The following is a 22,630-nucleotide window of genomic DNA, read 5'->3' on the forward strand; positions in this document are numbered from 1 at the left end:
GACACTTACTGAAAGCATTATTACCATGAATGAATTACGACTAAAGAATTTCATTTCCTGACTGAGGTGATACTCGGTTTAGCACAATTATTGTGCAGTTTTCCCAACTTGCTTTATTTAAAAAAAAAAAAATTGTGAGGCCTCAAAAAGTTATGTTTATAGTTCTGTAGAGCCTTAACTTCCTCCTGACTACTACAATGAAAAAGTTCTCAGCTTTGTCATGACTAAGAACAACTTAAAAATGGCTTAGTGCCACACTTTAAAAACCTAAAAGTTCCATATAAACTCACAGAACGTTGAACTTTTAGCAAATATTTACTTTATTTTAGACCGTGCCTGTATTAATATAAAAAGTCTTAGCTTGTCCACTTAGTTGGTAGCTGCAGAAAAATACTTTTTAATTTTTTTTTTTATTTGTCTCTAAAAAAATTCCTTGGAAATGACTGAAAGCTAAAACATTTAACAATCTGTGGTCTGGAAAAAGGAGGTGAAAACAGAGAGGTATGTTATTGGTATTCATACTTTTGCTACAGAAAATGAGAATATTGCAGTCAGCTCTTACAGAAACATGAATAAGAGGATGGAGCCAAGGATGCAATGGTAAAGTCTGAAATACAGATCACATTAGGAGGACTAGACAAATGTAAATATAAGACACTGTTAAAGGAACACTGTCAAGGTTAGCAGGCATAAGATTTGTTGTATTACTTTTCAAACCCATGCCATTTATTATGTTTCTCACTCAAAATAATTTCTTTTTTATTAAATAGTCTGTCAGCCTCATGAGATGAACTTCACAATGAATTATTTTGCATGAACTACAAAGAGAACAGGTAATTGTCATGGGGAAAAATTTTATTTCAAGCTAGGAAGGTACAGTTGTAAAAAATATACAATAAAGCAAAGCTGGAAAATTATAAAGTACCTTGACAGTGTCCTTTTAAATGCATTATTCTTGTATTCACAAAGTTGAGTTAGGAGACAGTTGCCAGAGAGAGACATAATCAGAAAAGAAGAAAAAATACTGAAGTAGGTTAATGTTAATACATTGCTTGATAAAAAATATAAAATTTAAGAGACTTAATTCCTAGCACCCCACTGCCCATCCCTTCTAAAGAAACAGAAAGGTATTTTTTACATATATATAGCAAAATCTCTCTGGAAGCAAAATTTTGGTTGAACTGATTACAAAACTGCTGGAAGTTATTATGACACTGCTATACAACAATGATCCAATAAAATTTTGAAATTACACTTCTAAAATTCTGAATGTCTTTACGGAGAAGGTATAGGTCAGAAAATATGAACTGGGGGGGAAAGAAAGCAGCATCTAAAGCCAAGGCCATAATCTTGCAACTCTGCACTTTTTATTGAACTAGAATCCCTCTCGTACATTTTCACTGTGCATTTTGACATAATAAATTCCCTTCCACTGCAGAGACCAAGGACATGATTTTCTAAATGCTCTGAATCTCTCTGTGTTTTAACTGATCTGGAGTTTTGTTTTGGGTTCTTTTCTGGGTCCACATCCTCTATACTATGTTTTTTTGTTTGCTATGGAGCTTTGGAGAGTGCTTTGTATGTTGGTTTGGGTTAGGAAAAGATATACAATAGTTGCATGGGGGACACTTTGACACTTATTTGTCTATATACAGGGTCACCTGTAATTGCTGGGGTCTGGAGTCACTGATTCACATTATTCCCCCCTTGTAACTCCACAGAAACAATTAGTATTGTGACATTATTGAGTATGGCATTGATAAAGAAAAAGTTATAAAGGGGGACTCCAGGTAGCACACAGCTATTGCAAAGGAGAAAAGGCCTGATAAGAAAAAAAAGATATTATGCATATACTTTTTTAGTAATAACAAATTTCTAGCTCCTCATATACAGGACACAATGTTTCTTTTCCTCTACTGCAGTGCAAAAGAGGAATGTGTATAACTCTCAGAATATGCTTCTAGAAAGCATTTAGTAATTTTTGAAGTTACTTCTTTAGAAATGCCAACCTCAAGAGACTGGGAACAGGAAAAGACAACTCAGTTTCAAATTTAGATCCCACATCTTGGCCAGAGGTTAACTGAATTACTTATGAGTTCATAAAGCTAAAAATCTAAATTCTATTACTACAGCTGAACAGCAGAAACATTAAAGATTCTTGCAGATAACTGGAAAAAGTTTTTACTCTTTCATGTCATGTAATAAAATATTATTCTAGAAATTTGTGTTAATGATGTCAGTAGTTACACTGAATTAACAATTACAAATGCAGAGCAAACAGTTTATAAAATACTGAAATGTCTCTATGAGGATCGATGGCTGAAATTCACATAAGAGGCAATCTTAACTCCTTCTGGCATATAACAGTGGTAAATTCCTTCCAAATCAACAGGACTGACCACATATTTCCATTAATTTTTTTTCACATCTGAAACCTTCAATTCAGTATCTGTGGTCCAAACTCAGATTAACATTTTCCCAAAGAGAAAACTGGTCAGCATTACAGGTAGCTGACTGAGATGTTGCAAATGTCATAAAAACATTTTTGCCTTTCTCACAGCTGTGGCACGAGAATATAAAGAAATGTGTCTGAACTCTACTGCAAGTTGTTATGCAGTGAACATTTTCTCTCTCTTCTGTCATGTGCCTTATACTGTCAAACCTGGAAAAAGAATGGGTACTTTATCTCGCTAGGAGAAGAAGACATAAAATTCCATCCATTCATGCACAGAAAGGACATTTGATAAAGATCATGTTCCATATTGGAGCCATCCTATCTTGAGACTATACACTGAAAATTTTTGTCTTCAAAAACCAGATTAAACTTTTGAAGTATGAGTGAAGCCTAAAGTATTAAATGGCAATTACTGAAAATGTAGATTAGATTTTATATTTTATATTCTATATTATATAGAATACAATGAAAAGAAGCATTCAACATCCAAATCACAGGATGAATTGATTAAATAGTGACAGAATTGGAATCTTAAAGAATGTTGCTACTTGTATCTTGACTTTAAAAAGCTACTTGGAAATTTATTTTTCAGAATGTACAATGCTTCAAATTTAGTTTAAGATCCAATAAATCATTGAAAATGGAAAATGACAAATAGAGAAGTTACTACTATTATAGAAAATCAATTGATGAAGTGTGTTGAATCTCAAAGAGTGTTTTAAGAAATAAGTATTCATAAAAACCCACTCACTATACAGAAAAGTGAAAATAATATAACTGATTTTTACTGTCCAGACTGAAAGAAATGAGAAATGATGGCAAAACAAAAAAGGTCCACTTTTCTCCTCTCAGAGAACAAACAAACAAACGAACAAACAAAAAAACAAACAAAAAACCCCAAACCAAACCAAACCAAAAAACCACAAAGACCTCAGTCCTCTCTTTCAACCTTCCTCTTCCCCTGAAATCATTGTATGTGCAAAGGATTCGACCTGCTACAGTTGTGGATATTATAACAGCAATATGATGAATGATCCTTATAGGATGCCATTTTTTCCCTCTAACATATTTTCAAGGGATATTTTCCATCAGTGTCCATTCAAAATGGATAGTGACCAAGTGAAACAGAGATTCAGCACAAAGTTCAGTGAGTTCAGGGCTTGTCACCCAATCCAGACACTGCATTGTAAATCAATGCAGGGGAAGTTGTGTAACTGCTTTGAAGTCCTCACGAAATATGATGAATATTAGCACTATCTTGTCAAGCCAACACAGTTAATTTTGACTTCTAGAAGAGTGATGATTGTTTTAATTTCTGGCATTCATATTTCAGTGACTTTATTTATTTTTAATAATGAAAAATAAAATTGCCCTGAGGTAACTGGAATCAACCCACAGCTTGAACTTAGTCTAAATCTGGAACAATTGGAAAAAGAGTATCCTTGGTATCTGCCTAAGGAGGCAAGAAATAAACTATAACAATTTGTTTCTAAACAGGATTTCTATAAGGCAACTCTTGCTCAACCATTGTAACTTAATATACATTACATTTAATACAACACATATACCTGTCTTAATTATAGTTGTCTGAACATGCAATCTTGCAGCCATTCCATTCTAACTTGGCTTTAAAATAACTTTTATTATTTAAGCATGTCTTTGTCAGATAGGATTCTACGTACAGACAATACAGGAGTTAATAAAAGGGCATTACAAGATTTCACAGACTAACCTTGCTGCAAGGAGCAATCCAGTAAGCCATTGAAAGGAAAGGCAGTCCTATTGCAACAGCAAGAACAACCAGAAACTTCACTGCCATGGTCTGCTGCCGTAAACCCGACAAATTCTCATACCAAATTGAGAGAAGTTGTTGCTGGCAGTTTGGATGTGCTACAAACTATAATAAAGAAAAACAGAACAAAAATAATATTTCCATCAGAACAACCTGTATTAAAATACAGCTATATGAAGCACATTAAGATTTCTGAAATGGCAACAACTCAGGAGAGTTGCTCAAAGGAAAATTAACAAGGGCATAAGAAAAACTACAGGTCAAATCTCCCAGCAAACAGCCATGTTGCTATCAGCAATAATAAATACTTTAATTAAAAAACTATTATTTATTAACACCTTTATTATTTATGATTCAATCACAAAAGAATAATTTTATCTAAGGTTAATTAAACATAAAATTTATCTGGCCAAATTCTATTTGTTTCTTACATTTATAATTTTAAATTTCCCGCTTCGAAATTCCAAAACTTTAAGTCTCTTTGTTCTGCAAAAAATGCTATATCATCTTCAGTTTTGAATGGAAGATTTTGTCATATTTTCATGTGCTAATATGTTGGCATAAGAAAACAGCTGTCACATTTGCAGGAAATCTGATAAGAACTGTTTATAACTTGGTTCTGGAATATTTTGGACAAACTGCAAAACTGAGAAGTTTACCCTATAACCCCCTTTGTGTCATTTGGATAGTATAAGAAGCACCTTACAAAGACAGATATTAACAAATAGCAGATCCTTATACACTGTATCTATTTATATGCAGACCTGTAAATAGAATTAAAAATTTAAATGAATCTAGGTTAGGTTTTTTTCTATAATCTTCTCTATACTCAAAGGATGACTGGCTGAAGGTGCAAGAGATGTCTTTATTGAGAGAAGAGAAAGTATTGCAAGAAAGTTCAAATTCAGGGACAGATTAAGACTCAAATACTATGAAGGACAAACTCATTGTGATATGTTCTCTTCAGCAGTTGCTTCATCTCTCTTTAATGACCATAACTTACCAAGTGTTTTGCATTGTTTTCATTTGCTGGTGAGTGCTCAGCCAACATAGTTTTCTTCTTTTCTTCCCTCCATGAACACATAAATACGCCTCACATGTAAGAGATGTAAACTCCATTTTTGTAAAGAAGGCTCTACTTTAGGGTAACATGCATTTGAAGTATTCTCCTGATCTGTATCTTCCTGATCTTTGGTTGTATAAGATTCACAACACAAAAAATTTCTCCCTGGTTCACCACCTAGAATTTTACAACCTCTATTATCCAAGTTTCCTGGGTAATTCAAGGGTTTTTGTGCACCTACTAACTCAGCTGGTTTCACTGAGAGCTTTTCAGATGGAGACCAGAGTATTAAACTGACAGTAGAAATGAAAGCGAGACAAAGAAGGGATGATAACTCCTGCCATTCTTTTATTTTGCACATAGCTACAAACTGTTTTAGAGTCATTTTCTCTCATACTCACTGTGACCAGTATCCACCCTGAATATCTGCTTCTTGTTTATATTGTTAGCTATTTGGGGCAAGGATTCTTTTGTTTCTAAAATACACTGTGAAAAAGGGCCCTAATGTTCATTTGTCATAGGCTACCAAAACATAAACACTGAATAGTAGCACAATTTAATACCACTAATCATGACATGTCTGTTTGATCAACATAATTGCTTACTTTTTTAACTTCGTACTTAATGGCAAGTTTTAAGCGGCTAAGGCTGGGGCGACCGTGTTCTCCATTACTGAGGTTCATCTCTACATCACCATTCAAAATAGCTTCCACTTCTTCTGTATTTCTGCACAAATCAAGGAGTCCAACTACAAAATCTTTGCATTGCATAGACAGTTTCTTGTAATCATTCTAGAAAACAGAAGAAAGAAGGAGACTTGATGTTTAGATCCACCATGACAGAAAGAGTTCTACATCCCAGCCACACCTCTGTGAACATAAATAGTTTCTTTGCATCTTGTTATGCGCTTCCTACCCCCACCCGCCAAAATGTTCAGAGTGGGGTTTGTTTCACCTTGGTTACCTTGCACATCTACATTATCAAGTTCTGCACCTGAGTCACTTCTCTAGATTTGCTTTCAAGGCAATTAAAGTAAAAAAAACGAAACAAAACAAAACAAAACAAAAAAGCCACCACTTTCAGAAATGTTGTATGACACATTTTAATAGCCAGTTCAAGTTGAGATGAAGAGCACAGGGGAAATTTTTCTATTCACTGTCACAGAATTCTAGGCATCCAACTCAGGTGTACAAAATTGCACTGTAGAGATTTCAACTGGACAAGATAAGTATCCAAAACAGAACACATCTAAACAAAATCCCAACTTTCCTGAAAAATGTACAAATATACTGAATTTTCTTAGGCCTTGATTTTATTCTTGTAAACTTTATCTTTCTCATTTTCCAGCACCTATTCTAGCTTGGAAACACAAGATTGCTTTTTTCAAGCAGCACTGTCCACATTGCCACAGCTAGCATGGTGATACCACATCTCTAACTGCAACTCTGCTCTCTAGCTCAAATATTTCACAACAGGCTTCACCACATGAGCCAAAATGTTGCACTGCAACTGCAGGTTCTGCTGCTTATTGCTTTAACTACCAAGTATTCTCCTCAGTCACTGTTTTCCAAAAGGTGTAAGTCAAAACAGAAAAAGGTATTTTGATCATTGCAATGCACAGTTCATTAACTATCCTTACATGTAGCTGTGTTTGGGTTAGAAAAAGGTGAATATAGCTAGACAGACCGAGAGTTGGATATAGATACAGATGTACATCTAAAGCTGAAAAATTTGTCTTATGAGAGATTTACTCATGCATGTGTCAACAACTTCTATTTTTTTGATCTCTGCTAATTTTAATGTCTTAAAAAGATGAAATTACTGTAGAATATTTCCTAAACAAAAGAATGAAAAAAATCCTCCAACCACCTCACACCATATAGGACTGCTCATGTAGTCTCCATTGCATGTTCAAAGAAACTTTCTACAAATGCTTTTATTACAGTTACACATTTCCTCCTCTTCCAGTCTGTTCTTCATAGCATTCCCCCTTCTCCCACTTGTGGTCTCTGTTTAGCCCCTTTTTTTTAATTATTTCCTTCATACTAACTGTCATCTAATGCATTTAATGCTTCATCCTGGAAAGAAACCACTATTGAGTCAAGACACCCTAATTTATTTTCCGAGGGTGCACTTTGTGCATCTTTGTGCTTTATTAACCACACCACCACAATAACAGTTTATTACTTGGATATATTAAATGATTGCATCCAAGTTTTACAGTTCACTTTGCTTAGATGGATGCAAACATTCCCAGGTAAATAGTTACAGACAGTATTGTTTATCTACATAAAACTGCTAGTGATTTACTTTTTTAATAATGTAACATAAACAAGACAGCTCAGATCTGTCATAAAAGAGAAAGACACTTCAGTGTCATTTATCTACAAAGACAACACAAGATAAATAATAAAACTAACCATATTCTGCCATGCTGTAAAATTTAGTATTGCATTATTTATTTACCCTCTCTTCAGAAGAATAACAAGAGAGATTAACTGAAATCCCGACTTTTTGGCCCTGCAGACAGACATTTTTTGGGGAGTAATATATCACCTTCCTTTTGGTTTTCATTTTTGTGGCAGAAGCTAACATTCAGTATTCAAAAATTTTAATGCATGAATGTCCTCTTCAAAATGAAAGGAAAATTAGCCAATTCAGATTCACAGACAAAGGACAAACATAGAGGTAACTACACACCCCTGTATGATTAGGTGCCAACTGTTCCAAACTGATATCTGACCCTTGAACATCAAATGAAAAAAAATGAATAATTTTCAATAAATATGGGAAAAAATTCATTTGGCTTTCAGAATAACTATTAAAAAATACTGTAATACATTAGTATGTGCATATTTTCTGGTAGGAGATATGTACACTCATCCCCACTCACACACACCCTCCATCACTATTTAACAGCTCAAATGAGCGAGACCTGACAATAGTATGTGAGGAACTCCACTGGGGAGTCCAGTGTCTTTGGGTAGCCTCAAAATATCTCATATGATAACTTATTCTAGTGAATAACATGATTTTTTTCTGAGTGTAGTCCTATTTGCCAAAATACAAACTGAAGGGGCACTTCTTAGGTAGAGCCAGATTCCCTGTTCATACTTTGCCGTACGTTTGTACACAGTAGCACAGTATGAATTAGTACCCAGTAAATTCATCCACAAACTCCATCAACTTGTATTCTCATTTGTAAATACAACAAAACAGCTTCCTCTTCCATGAAATACTACCACACAGCTGTGATCAGTGGTAACAGCTGAGCTGAAATGTCCTAAGCAGTCAGGTTGTGGTAAACAAGCTTAGGGGAACTGAGTTGCCCATCACGGCCTCCACCTCAGCTGTGGCACAGGCAGAGTCAGCTGAAGGCAGAGCCCTCCCTGCTCCAGCTCACAGCTTGCTGTATTGAGACCTATTCCCTTATGAAGAATTTTTCCTTTCAGAGAAGGTTATGGAGGATAGATGGGATGATAATGTCTTAAACTGCTACAGGAAAATTTGTCAGGGTCTGAACTTTGTTTCTGAGAAATCATGTGCATTCACTTGCAGAAACTACTACATGGGCCACCTTTTTCCCCTTGTCTCCTTAGTCCACTTAAATGTGTAATTACAGCAAAAATGATTGATATACTCTACTGTGTCTCTCTGTCACATATGTACAGAAAGTTCCCCCTCTCCCAGAGTCTCACATCTCCTACCACTAATGTGATCCAAGGCAACGTGGCAATTTGCTTGGCTTAATTTATTTTTGAAAATGGTCAAAGTCATGGATAATTCCATGAGTTCTCCTTTACCCAAAAGTGTAAACTTAGTGAATTAAAAAAAAAAAAAAAGCCTTCTTGGGGTACTTGAGAGGGGAGTTTAAAATTAAATTACAGTTGGAGGCTCTAAAAAGAATCTGCCCTTAATTCTTCAATAAAGCATGTGTGCTTTATTTTAGGCATGTGACAAACTTTGGTTCAGGGCTCCTCAGCAGTTTAGGAAAAAAACAAATTTTGCCAAATTTCGTCACACTAAGGATGAGGGGGCAGCACTAGGTGGTCTCACCCTGCAAAAGAAGGTGAAGATTTGGGGTGAGTGCTATGGAGGATGAGGAACTGGGGGAACAAGATGCTAGTGGTCAGAAGAGCAGATCACCAAAACTGTTTCTTTCAGAAAGACAGGTCCTTCTTGTGATCAGTCACAGGCTCCCACTGTCCCTCCTAGACTGTGCCCAGGATGAGAATGCTCTCAGATGCAGCCCAGAGAGCCAACCATGTCCTGGGCTGTATCAAAAGTACCTTGGCCAGCAAGTTAAGGAATGTGATTCTGCCCCTCTACTCTGCTCTTGTGAGACATCACCTGCAGTGCTGTCTCCAGCTCTGGGGCCCCCAAAAGAAGAAAGAGGTTGACCTGTTGAAATGAATCCAGGGAAGAGCCACTAAGTTGATCAGAGGGCTGGAACACACCTCCTATGAAGACAGGCTGAGAGAGTTGGATCAGTTCAGCCTGGGGAAGAGAAGGGCTCCAGGGAGGCCTTATAGCATCTTTCAGTACCTAAAGGGGGCTTACAAGAAGGCTGGAGAAGGATTTTCACAAGGGCATGCAATGATAAGCTAAGGGGGAATGGCTTTAAACTGAAGCAGCATAGGTTTAGATTACATATTAGGAAAAAATTCTTTACTATAAGAGTGGTGAGACACTGGAACAGGTTGTCCAGAGAGGATTCCCCATCCCTGAAGATCTTCAAGACCAGGTTGAACGGGGCTGTGAGTAACCTGGTCTAGTGGAAGGTTCCCCGCCCCTGGCAGGGAGGTTGGAACTATATGATCTTTAAGATCCCTTCCAACCCAAAGCATTCTATTATATATAACCAAATTAAATGGTGTTCAGAAAATCCTGAAGACCTCAGAATTACTCAGGAAGCCCGAATTAGATGTTTGCTACAGAAATATTCCTATACTGTGCTTGACACATCTATCCAGTTTAGCACTGCTCCTTTCTATTGCCTCTGAGGAAGATCTGGGAATTATCTGTGCAACTGGTTGCTGTAGGTACTCACTTGAAAGCTCCCCTGCAACAATACCCCATAAGCACTATAAAATAGGTGACTTTTACAGAACGTTCAATTTCCATTTGAAATACTTCACATGGCTAAGGCAAACCCTAGGTGGAGCTAAAGATTTGCCATGCCCAGCTAAACCTATGCACTAAAATTATACTTGTTCTGACTACACTAACATGTGTAACACATTTTTATGAAACCCACATTTTTATGCAGCAACTACACTACCCAGGTATTTGTAGCAAACGCCTGAAATAAAGCAAGGTTAACAATTTTTAGATAAATTGCTGCAAGCAGGGATACGAGCTTGCAGGAGCACAAGCTAGCCCACACTCAGTAAAGCTGACAACATTCATTTCCTGTAACTTGCACACACTTGCACTGCCTCCACTGAAACTAAGCCAGGTATTTTGCAGTCAAGTCCCTAGCCTGTCTAGATATTGTAAATGTTAATCACTTAATGAAAGTGTAAATGTTAACTCTCGATAATTCACGTGTAAATGTACTCCATGGTCTTTAATATTTATCCAGAACACCACGGGATTTTAGTACCTATAAAAACATTCCCAAAAGTCCTTACGTTGCCTGCTCCTGGTGAAACTATAAATTAAGGGAGAGTTAAATTTCTGTGTTGCCTACTGCTTCTGCTCCTCACAGTTCCTATCCACCTCCTCTCTACTCAAAGATTATGTATGTTCCCAGCAGAGCCTGGATGATTAATGCCCAGCAATGTGGAGCTGCTCTGTCTCTCATCTAGCCTCCTGTTTCTGCTGAGGGGCAGCACCTCAAAATCTCTGTTGAAATTCTTTATACAGCACTGCCCTAGAAGTCAAGCTCTAATTTTAGAGAAAGTAACTGAAACAAAAGAGGAACTAGAAAAAAAAGAAGCCCCTGAAGAAGGACCTCCTTATGGAACTTCTGGGCAGGCTGTAAAAGCTTGCTCTGTGACCCAGCCTACCTGTTCTCACCTGTGTACTCCATTCCCTGCCTTGTGGTGCCAGGGACAAATAGTGCACTCCCAGTTCATCTCACTGATTGTGTACTGCAGCATACATTTGAAAGACACTTCTTGCTGACTATTCCAGATGATGATTTTATTTATCTTTATAATAATCTAAGTTTGTGTCACTCCAACTGTGGTAAAGGGAGCTATACAGTTCCTACAAATGAGACACGCTATTTATCTCAACATAGCTGTGAACTTAACAGCCTGCATTTATGGTGTATGAAAAATGGTTTTGTGTTCTGTTCTAAATTTACTCCTCTTTAAGTTAATCAACTCCTTTTGTTCCCATCAGCAGCTGGTAAAGAGAAAGAAATGAGTGTGTGGTTTAAATACTCTCCTCTGAACTGTACACGAAAGCAGTGGATGAAATCTCAGTCTACTGAGGTCCTAAGGATTTCTGTCAGGGACTTCATGGGGCAGATATACATCCTCTTCATTGAGCTGAAATGGTCTTCTCACCATTTTTTTTTTCTCCTCTGCTCCAATTACTGATTTTTAGCTGTTGTTTTTAAGATCATCTTGCACATTTCTTCTCCTTATTTTCCCTCTCCAAGAAATATTTCTGCTTCTTATAACAGGTTAGTGCCATAAAGATACATCTATGAACAAAACTCAGGAGTAATTAATTCAGAACTGCAGCATCCAGCTCAGGTTGGCTGAGTTGAGAAAGGTTCAGGGCCTTATGAACTGTGCCCAGTACTGACAAGATGAACATTAAATACTGATCATACCAACTTCAAACTCTTCCTAACGTAATGCTGGAAATTATTCTGTTACATCTTTGGAGGAGGTTTATCTCCTGCTAGTGAAGTCCACATATCTTGCTCTGTCATAGTGGCATCTGCTTTCAATGGGGTCCCATAAAGCAAACCCAGTCCAAGTGATTTTAGCTAACCTAAGGCATAATTAAAAATGGCAATGTTTGCACAAAGCCTGACTTTGCATTTCCTGAGAGACAGAAGGTTACATTCTTACTGTCCTAACACAAATGAACTGTGGAAAATATTTCTGCAGGTTGTGCACCATTTTATCTACAAAGTTTCCAGTTCAATTATGAGAAAATAAAGAGAATCTGCAAGTGTTTAATAGAATCTTGCAACTTGTCTTGCCAAACAGTGTCAAAGAACACCAGTTTAGCCTCCTCTTTCCCCTGCCCTAAGACAGCTTCAGCATGGATTTGAAGGGCCTCCTTTACTATCCTGCATGATAGGAAGTAGAAAATTAGTTCACTGGCATATTCTACACAAGGATCAAGAATTACACTCAGCATACAGCAATAAGAGATTCCCAAAGATTTAAACTCTCCATTGATTAAAGAATTATGTCTTTTCCCAAATCATCCTGCTGATTTATGAAGATAATGCTGATCTCTTACTGCTCAAGGAATGAGAGAAAAACCTTTGATTGCAATTCTATGTCTGTCAGAATCAGTATCCCACTACTCACCTTGAACTCTTTCTCTATGTTGGCAAGCACAGCCAGCTCATTGCTGAGCTCTAAGGCAGTCATTACAGGGTCTTCACTGGACAAAGACAGATAAGCAGGGCTGGCCAGACCTTTGTAGGCATTGATTCTGGATCTAGAATGGCTGAAAGAGTCATGTTTTTGTTTCTGATTGCATTCACTGCACTTGCAGAAATAGTCATGTGGCCTATCGATCCGAGCTCCTTTTCGCAGCAGAGTGTGGACAATCTCATACTCATGGCAGTGAGCAGCCAGAATGATTGGTGTAACATCATGGGAAAACCGTGTGCCATCTTCATCATACGCATAGAAGTCATCCTGCTGGAGCTCCGACTGGCTAGGACTCAATGCAAGCCTCTTGCCTTCGGCAAAAGCGGGATGGTTTAGGATGGCTTCCACTATCCGAACGTAACCTTTGCTAATAGCCAAAAGCAAGGCATCCCCCACCCGAGACAGGTTCTCCTTCTTCAGCAGAAGTTCTGTGATCTCCAGGTGCTCATTGGCAACTGCCAGCTGCAAAGCGTTCTGTCCCATGTAGTCCACGCAGTTCACATTGAGTGAGGGACATTCTTCCAGCATTTTGCGAACCACTGGAATATTTCCATATTCTGCCGCATCCAAAAAGCGCTCCTCCTCAAGGGAAAGACTTGTGGAGTGGTCATTAAACATATATGCTGGCCCTCGACTGGCCTGCCTTCTCCCCTTCTCCCGGAGAATGGTCTGTCTTCGTAGCGCTAGTCTGTTCTCGTTGCCTCGGCTGTGTGGAAATAGAAAAATTGTCAGTTCAGTTTTATGCAAGGGTATATCCATTTTAAATAATAACTAAGACATATACTTTTATATGTCCTTTATCTTCTTAAGACCTTTATCTTCTGCATAGTTTTTAATGCATCAGGAAGACCAGAAACCCTGACTTTGATGCACTTTGTAACCACAGTCACTACACAGCCCTGGAAACAGTAGCCAGCTACCTTATTTCAACAAGAAGAGAAAGCCCTAACCAATCATCACTTAAGACTACAATTTCTTCCTTATTTTGTCTTCACAGCTCAGGGTGAAAACAACCCACAACGGGAAAGGAATCAGTAGTCATGGGATGAGGAATGAGGGATTGCTCAGGACAGCAGGGCTCTGATTTCTCCTCTTCACCCTGACGATGTTTTTCTGACATCTATGATTGAATGCTCAGTCATAGATTGAATCTATTATGACATTTCTATGACATTTCTTACTCCACATCTCCACCATCCTTTTCATTATTGCAGTTCATAACCTTGATATCCTATTTATTCCTTCACTCAGTAGCTTCCCAACACATCCTGCCAATTCCTGATTCATGATTGTTCTGAAATGTTGTCCAGTTTGCTACTACTGAAACTCTCAGCCATTCCTAAGCTTTTATAAAAATTATTAGTTACTTTATTAATAATTATTTAATGATTAAAACATAAAGTGAACTATATCAAAGTTAAGTTTATTCAGGAATGCTACAAAGTATGCTACATTCTCTTTAACAAGAAAATCTAATTCACAACTGTTATTATTTCAGTCAACTAAGATCCCAATCCTGAATAGAAACTCTATTGTGAATAATTTTCTCGTTTAGAATTACTCTGCTAAACTACATAATATTCACCACAACTTCATCTTTTTTCTCATTGAATAGTAGCTTAATTATTCTTTACATACATATGCTCAAACACATTTCACTATATTCAGTATTTCCCATAAAATACTAACCATGAGCAATATTTTATTCATTAACTACTTACTAATGAATATGAATTTAATTTTCTACATTTAACTTTAGTATAAATTTCCTTTTTTCCTCTTGCCTTCTCAGTTCCAGAGATACAGTCCTCTGCAGCACTGGAAATGTTTCAAATTGCCAAAACCTTACATATAAAAGGACAATCTTTGTGCAAGATAGTAATGGGTATGGAATGTGGAATATATCTCAACTGACAAGAATAATGTTCAACGTAACAGTACTAATACTGTGCTATAATGGTAAGTTTACAGCCTTGATTTGGACTATGCCGGTCATTTCATATACGGAACAATGCTAGATCCCATCTTCATCTACTCCTCAAGATCTCTGCAAAGACTGTCTCAGTTACTGCAGGTTCAGAGCACATGAGAGAGCATGAATATATGCTAATGTCTTAGAGATGAATACGCTACATGCTGGCTGAAATTTTTCTATGCATATTTCCAGATATTTTAAAAAATATATTTATATTTGTTGAAAAGACAGCCTTTGGAGAGGTTTCATAGAAGAACTGAAAACTAAATTAATGAAAACTTTACTCGCATTCATAACACTCTTGGTGCCAAAACCAGAAATTCACTAAATGGAAACCAGTCTGTTGTTACATCTACAATTGTTTGACTGGAAATGCGTGTCCTAAATTGGAACAGGGATGAAATGTTAGGAAGGAGAGATCATATAGAGAAAGTAGACATCAGGGTTTTGAAAATTATCCCTTAAGGGACTCTAATGTGGTTGTGAACAGTTTTTTTCACACACAGAATATGACAGCGTACTATGGATGAGGTGAAAATCAACTGGGAGTCAGGAAAGAGAAGGAAGTTAAAGGCATGAAGGTGCAGGGAGGAGGGGAATGAGAAGGAAAAGAATGCAAGGGAAAATTTCCAAACCTTGTGGGTTTTAAGATTTATGTACTGAACAACTCTTAAGAGATGACCATAGCAACATCACAGGGAGATAAGGAGAGAACTTCCCTAACTTCTGTAAGAGAGTCAATGCTCAAAAAATAAAGGACTTAACTACACCAAGTTAATCCCACAGTCAAGGGTTTTAACTAGGCTGTTTGTTTCTTGAGTTTTAGCTTCCTATGAAAAATAGGCTCTGTGTAACAGTCATAAAATTTTCAGAAAAAAAAACATCAAGTTGATGCTGATAAACTGATCAGGACTGATTTTCATTCACCATTGCCTTTGTTTATCCAAATTATGCAATGTATGGGGGAAAAAAAATTTCATAGTGAAATTAACTACAGCTAAAGGAAAAACAAATAATGCATAGTAGTTACGGGTCTTGTACATGTATGTGCTACCAAATTTAATTACACACGATTGGATTTCAGAGCTTAATTGATAAAAATTAAAGTTTCTCTAATGCAAAAGAACTAATTGATAAAATATGGATACAAAAACTTCGTACTGCTTTTAAAACTTTCTACAAATGTGATGTCACAGAAATACTCTGAATTGTGAAAATATAGCAAGCTTACAAGATTCAACACATATTTACAGGAAAACTAGGATAAATATAAACTAGAAAGCATATAGCTTTTTTTTCCTCTGCTCCATTTCTACAGTTCTCAGGATCTGCATTTAAGACTAAGTTTAGTTTAATGAGGTTAATCTCTGGAACTTCTACAGTCAGTAAAGGCAAACTGAGATGCCTTTTCGTGAGACCAGGAGCATGAACTCCACTTCTTTGGACATAAGGAACTGCCTATATCATGCTTAACATCATCAACATAACACTAGCTATGTTATGCTTATATTAGCCTCAGATAAATAGCCTAAATTCTTCGCATCTGCTCAACTCATAATAACATGACTGTACTGCTTATCCTTATCCTTCTGATTCTTGCTTTTGGCAGAAGCAGTGAGCCAATATATATGCATGCAAAGATGGAGTTAGGAAAGCTAAACTTCAGCTGGAGTAAAAAGTAGCAAAGAACATGAAGAGCAGCTAGAAAAGCTTTCTGAAAGCACACTAGAAGCAAACGGAAGACTAATTGAATTCATGTGCACCCACCATTTGCAAAGCCCCAAACTCACTCAGTTTTTTTAAGGGGGCTTAGGTACTCCCTTAAAAGGGACTTAAAGTGGGTTTAGGTACTACCTGAGGCAGGTGCAACAGACAATGTGACTCAGGAGATTGGTTCCAGTGTGGTGTCAGCTGCTATAAAATCCAAGATGATAGGGACATGAAACATGTATACAATTGCTTTTATCTGCTCTGGTCTCTTGGGCCCCTCCCCCCAGGTGGAGTTTTTGGTGTTCCAGTGGCTATTAGCCATTCTGGGCTGAACTAGAGGCTCCAGGGGCAGGCTGTGGAGCAGTGCACCACCCCACTACACAGAACTTGCCCGGCCCCACCCTGCCACCCCCACTTTAGTTGTTTTGAGCCAGTGATCATTTTCTGCAATTTCCCACGCTGTTCAACCAACTGCAGTGCTTAAAACTGAAAAGAAAGCACTGAGTACCTCAGTTTCATCTGTGTCTGTTGTCACTGGGTCCACTGGCAATAATGAGCCTGTGGTGGTGAACTGACCCAACACACAGAAAAAAACTGCATTTTCATTTTTTAAATAATGGAAACAGATTATATGTCTATTCTAGTAATACATTCAGTATAATTTATCAAAACAAAGAGTAATCATTGCTAGCGAAGAATGCTTAGAATTAGCTTCTTTGTCTAGTAGCACTTCCCCTTTCCTTGCCCGCATTTAGAAGAAAATCATTGCTTAAATGGAGGATTGAGTACATACATTCCTTACATAGTAGCTCATTTTCTGGATTAAAACCTATTGCAGAAAGAAATACAAGATTTTTGCATTGTTTGCTGGACATGTGTGCTGTAATGCATGTCTGATGCAGACCTCTAGAATCTCAGTGTAATCCACTTTTCTTGCATCAATATATTTTACAGGTATGAAATAAACTTCCTGGTTTGTCCATTTGCAATTACAATTAACTAAAATTAAGGGTCTGTAATGAAAACTGGTTCTTGCGGCATGAGACCATAAATATATTTAACTGTAGTAAAGAAAGCTAAATTTTATAAGACGCTTGATTGCCTCCAAGAGTAGGGAAAGGAATTTGACGATCCAAAAGATTATGTTTAGTCCCGTTATATTCTGATGTTCTTACATTTCTTTCAACAATACTAAATTCCCTCCAGTCCATTTTTCATTAAAAAGGTGCCCATGTTAGCATCTATTGTCACAGATGGTGGCCACATGAGTCTTAAAGCCATTTGAAACCTCATCCTTCCCAGACTCTAACTGCTGGTTGCAACATTATTAATGTTGCACCCTATTATTGCACTTTTGGGCAGATAAGGTCTATTAATGCACTTTTGGGCAGATAAGATCTAAATGACTGTACTTATCTCCACTTACTACTGAAGAGCTAGTATGACCAAACCTGGAATACTGTCATCATTTTAGATATCATATTACAGGAAGGAGTTCTACAAAACAAGAAATTAAATGCAAGAAAGCAGCGGAGGTCACACAGTCTCTATTGTACTTTCCACTTTAAGCATAATAAGATTGATTCTGGGAATTATACAGGATGGTACTCATCTGACTTCCACCACAGGATCAGAACAATTCAAGTATAAATCAGTCATTTTGATCTTCTCTGTATATAAAGGAGAGACGTTTCTTCTACCTCCTTTTTAAATGGAGCATCTATATTTTTCCATTGTTTAAAAAAAGAATTGTAGCTATTCAGTGATTAGGTGAGATTAAGGCTTCCTTTACTGTATAGAATTTAGCAGCAATATAGAGCACAGAAGGAGTCAAGTCCTTACAAGTACAGATACTACCTCAAACAATTCCCACTAAAATATCAGATTCTGTCTTAAAGGAAATTGCTGTCTTGACGAAATTTTATTTTCTCTCACTAATCCCACTGAAAGGCTAATCTTGAATTTGACTGTTCTACTACTCAGAATTAATCTAGTTTTTGGCCAAAATTTAAAAATCACCAATTTAGATCTATTTTATTCAAATTAATTAGCACTTTCCCCTAACAGTGGTTACCTACAACATACGAACACACAGTAATCATATCCTCTCTCAACCTTCATCTTGTTGAGCTATATTAAGCTCATCTCCTTTCCTGCTACATCCATGCAGTTAAATCTGACACAGAACAAAAACCTGCGTGAGTAGAAATTTCTTAACTTAAAATACAGTAATCCCTTGTGTCAGTGTTTGCAGTAAAATGATTAGTCACTTTTTTTCTTTTTGTTTTTTAAATGTAGTGAGTCTTTAGCTATCTCTCTGGTAGATTTACTTCCAATAAATCATTTAGGTGCTACAATTCCTCTATGAGCCAGAGCTGTCTTCTGCCTTTACTCACTTTCCTTAATCAAGTGTCTGACAGTGAGTCTTGGGTTTATGAACTGAAAGAACTATGTTGAAAGATCTGATTTTGACCCTGAACTCCCTTTGAGGACACAGACTGTCATTACAAAGAGTTGAGGAGCTGGGAAAGTTTGGACATGGAAAACAACTGTGAGCAATCACGGCACTACAATCCAAAGTAAAAAACTTTTTAGAAGAGTTTGCAGTAGCTGCTAGAAGGTGAACAATCTTGCACAGGGACAGGACAGACTCCTCCTCTTCTTCCTTTACTCACACAGAAGAATTTATTATGCTCTAAACTTACCATATAAGAGAACTCCATTAAAACACTTGAACTTGATGTTTGGCTTCCCTTCAAAAGTTTATTACCTTTAGAAGATGACTATACAACATCTCAGGAAATCAGAACATACAAACTCACAAAATCCAGCTTTGGTTCTATCTATAAAAACCATGCTTTAGTAAAAGACTACACTGAAGTCCCTTACTTGAGTATATTAATGTAAAACCAGGCATAAAGCCTGTAGTTCTCATGAAGAGAAAATAAATGTGTACTCATGTAGACTGCCAGCAATGCAAATCTACAGGCTGGAAGCAAGCAAGGAAAAAAGGGGGCTGAGACTCCTGGCAGAATTCTAAAGAAAAAAAGTCTGAGGGATAAATACTCTCAAAGCAAACTAAATAGAGAAAGTAGAACTATTTTGGCATGCTGGTTTAATCACAAACTCCTCAATCTTGTGAAGGTCAAGAATTTTGAAAATCAGCCAATCACTGTGAGTGACAATAATATCCACTACTTGTTCAAACTCAAGTACGCAACTGAAACAATGTTGAAACCATTAGTAATCACATCTCAACGAACTGTGTGTGAAAGCTTCTGTAAAACTTGAAAGGTAATGAACCTGTTTTTACAAAAAAAGGAAAAATGCCAATGTAAACTAAAGAATTTTCAAATTTAATTCTCATATGCTGTTTGTTGAGTATAGCAATTAGCTAGGAGAACAGATAAGAAGTAATAGCAAACAAGACCATCAGCACCAAACACCCAAGAATAAATTAGCTTGAAACAACCTAATTACTTCGATTTAAATGTTCTGTTCTTTTACTCTTATCATACACCTGAATAAAAAAAAGAAAATATATGTAGTAGATAACATAATAATATATTATAAATAATTTCCAAAACATCTATTTTGTAAAATTACATATTGATCTATATAAAATAACAGCTGCATATATAAAATCAAGTAATATATACTTAGTCCAACCAGAGACAGGATGGGAGCTTAGACAGACACATGGTCTCAACCTCTATGCAATTCCATGCTATGGGATAGAAAGTGACAGTCTGTAGAAAGGCAGATTAGACTGAAATTCTAAATGTAAAGACAGTGAACATTTTGAAAAAAGACATTGGAAACGCTTAGGTTTTCCATCCTTTTGCATGAGGATACATGGATCCCTCTTAACTCTTAGAATCTGGTGGTAAATTGTAAGTGGGCTGTAAATAACAAGTGAAAACCATCTCTGGACATTTACAATAAAATTTACAAATAATCAGTGACAGTGACTGTGTTAGAAGTAAGAAAACCCTGTAATGAATATCCTTTAAGTATTTAATTTTGTGGCAGACAAAAGGTACAAATAAGAGTAATTTTACTCATGTGGGGCTTTTATCAGAAGATGTACATCTGATACAAGGTATTAAATATGTCATCTTTAAGACTTTTATTTGAAATCTTGGTGGAAACTGATGAGTCTTCTGTGACTGCCCTGGAGGATCTTCTGAGACCTGGACTGTCAAAGGTTTTTATTTACAGGCTGCCGAAAAGTGTTTTCTCCAAGCTGATTGATTATGTTGTGCAAATGCTTATATACAGAAGCAATTAAAAACAATTTGTTTTAGAGAGTCTTTCATCAATCACAGTCTGTGAATCTGAAAGGGTGGTGGTCTGACTAACATTTTCTTCAGTAAATAACAAAAGATTTTTCTCTCTCTCTCTCCTGGAAAGTAGGTTAGTGGCTATCTAATGGTTGCTGCAAAGCACCCAAAATAAGGCAAACAGGCACTTCCCAGGCTCATTTCACTTGTCATTCATTCACCCTATTTTTTACCCTCGAGTAATAAAACCAGTAGCTGCCAACCACTGAAATGGGAATGACAAGTAACCAGAAATATTCAGGGAAACAATTACAAAAACAGTGTACGGAGAAAAATGGCCCAAGGAGAGAAGGTAACCTGGAAACCTGTAACTGAGTCTGCCTTAAGGAGATTTATCAGAAACAAGATTGCTTGAAGCTTTTAAACAGAGAAATAAGATTTTAAATTCTTTCCTAAAATTATGAAAAGAAGATAGTGCTTTACCAGCCCAGAGGCTTTTATACACCGCACTTGCCAGGGAAAGAAAACAGAGCAGAATAAACAGCACAGGACAGAAAAGCAAGGCAAATGATATGAAGAAATGGGTTGAGACTGCTTAGTATGGAGTGTCAAAAGATATCTTTTTATTTTATTATCCCTTTCTTTGAGGATTACTATAACTTCAAGCTTTAAAATTATGGGAAAATTCCATAAAATATTATGGAACTGGATCTTATAGGTCTGAAGATCGTGTTATACCTGAGCACATGCATAATTTCATGTTGGCTGCTGAAAACATTTAACAGTAAACTTTAATTTTTGAATAATATTTGAAGCTTAATTTTAGTACCATTACCAAAAAACTGAATTCCTATTTTCCAATAGTTGATCATGCTCAGAATTGTATCTAGCTATGTCTGCAAAACTAGCTCCTTTCTATCTAACACCTGCTCAAATATTTTTCCTCAACTGTAAAAACGCTGAATGCATTCATCTTTTAAACGTACTTTAAATTAATTGTAATTGCCTATTTTCACAGCTTATTTGATCAATGTGGTACTCTGAGGTTGCTTAAAGATAGGAAGCATTTTGTTTTTCTGGACTGATTCTTGAAGAACATGGCAAAGAGTACTGGGGGAACACCTTACTAAGCTTGGCACCTGATAACACCACTATCCCCTGCTAGACTCATCAGCATCTCAAGAAAAATCTATAGTTCCAAATTCCTTACATGTTTTCCAAGAAGTTCCTCTTAGTACCTGCTGCATAACTTGTGTTACATCCTCTACCTTTCTGGAGACAGACCATCCAAAGTTTACTGGTTTCAGAACAGTGACACAAAAATCAAGCTGTCTTACTAATTCAAATTAAAGCTAGTATTTTATCTACTGGGGAATTAAAGAACAATTAGATGTAAATTAAATACAAAGTATGACTTAAACGTAAATGAACAGCTAGCTACTTTGCTAATTTGTAGTTTTTATTTGGAAAACCTAAAGTGCATCACAGTCTTCACTGCCAGGTTTTTACAGAGGTATCCCACTTACAGCATATTCCAAGGGTTATGTTAAATTCTGTATTCCTACAGTCTTATGCATAAACATTTTGAGATGAAGTAAATAATTATTCAATTCTGCATGTATCTATATGGCTTTGAAGTTCAGCCTAAAAACAATTTGTACAGGTCTACCTGAGCTTGTATGTTTGTAAAACATAGTGTCCTATGCCTTGTTCCCTACTCAGTTCCCTGGCAATGTCTAACTTTGTCATTGAAGCTACTGCAGCTGATGGTTCTTTTC

General features: G+C 36.7%; 1 protein-coding gene across 1 annotated transcript in view; it reads right to left on the reverse strand.

Moving 5' to 3' along the window:
* TRPC6 (transient receptor potential cation channel subfamily C member 6) overlaps positions 1-22,630 on the reverse strand; it is an 85,650-nt gene that overhangs the window by 19,711 nt on the left and 43,309 nt on the right. The window contains exons 2-4 of the mRNA XM_027900090.1: positions 12,816-13,590; positions 5,916-6,101; positions 4,188-4,352 (exon numbers count right to left, since the gene is read on the reverse strand). Coding sequence (XP_027755891.1) covers positions 4,188-4,352; positions 5,916-6,101; positions 12,816-13,590 — 1,126 coding nt within the window. The remainder of the gene's footprint in view (positions 1-4,187; positions 4,353-5,915; positions 6,102-12,815; positions 13,591-22,630) is intronic.

This window comes from Empidonax traillii, unplaced genomic scaffold (genome assembly GCF_003031625.1).
Source record: "Empidonax traillii isolate 1590-97213 ecotype Southwest subspecies unplaced genomic scaffold, ASM303162v1 scaffold706:size701851, whole genome shotgun sequence".
NCBI lineage: Eukaryota > Metazoa > Chordata > Aves > Passeriformes > Tyrannidae > Empidonax > Empidonax traillii.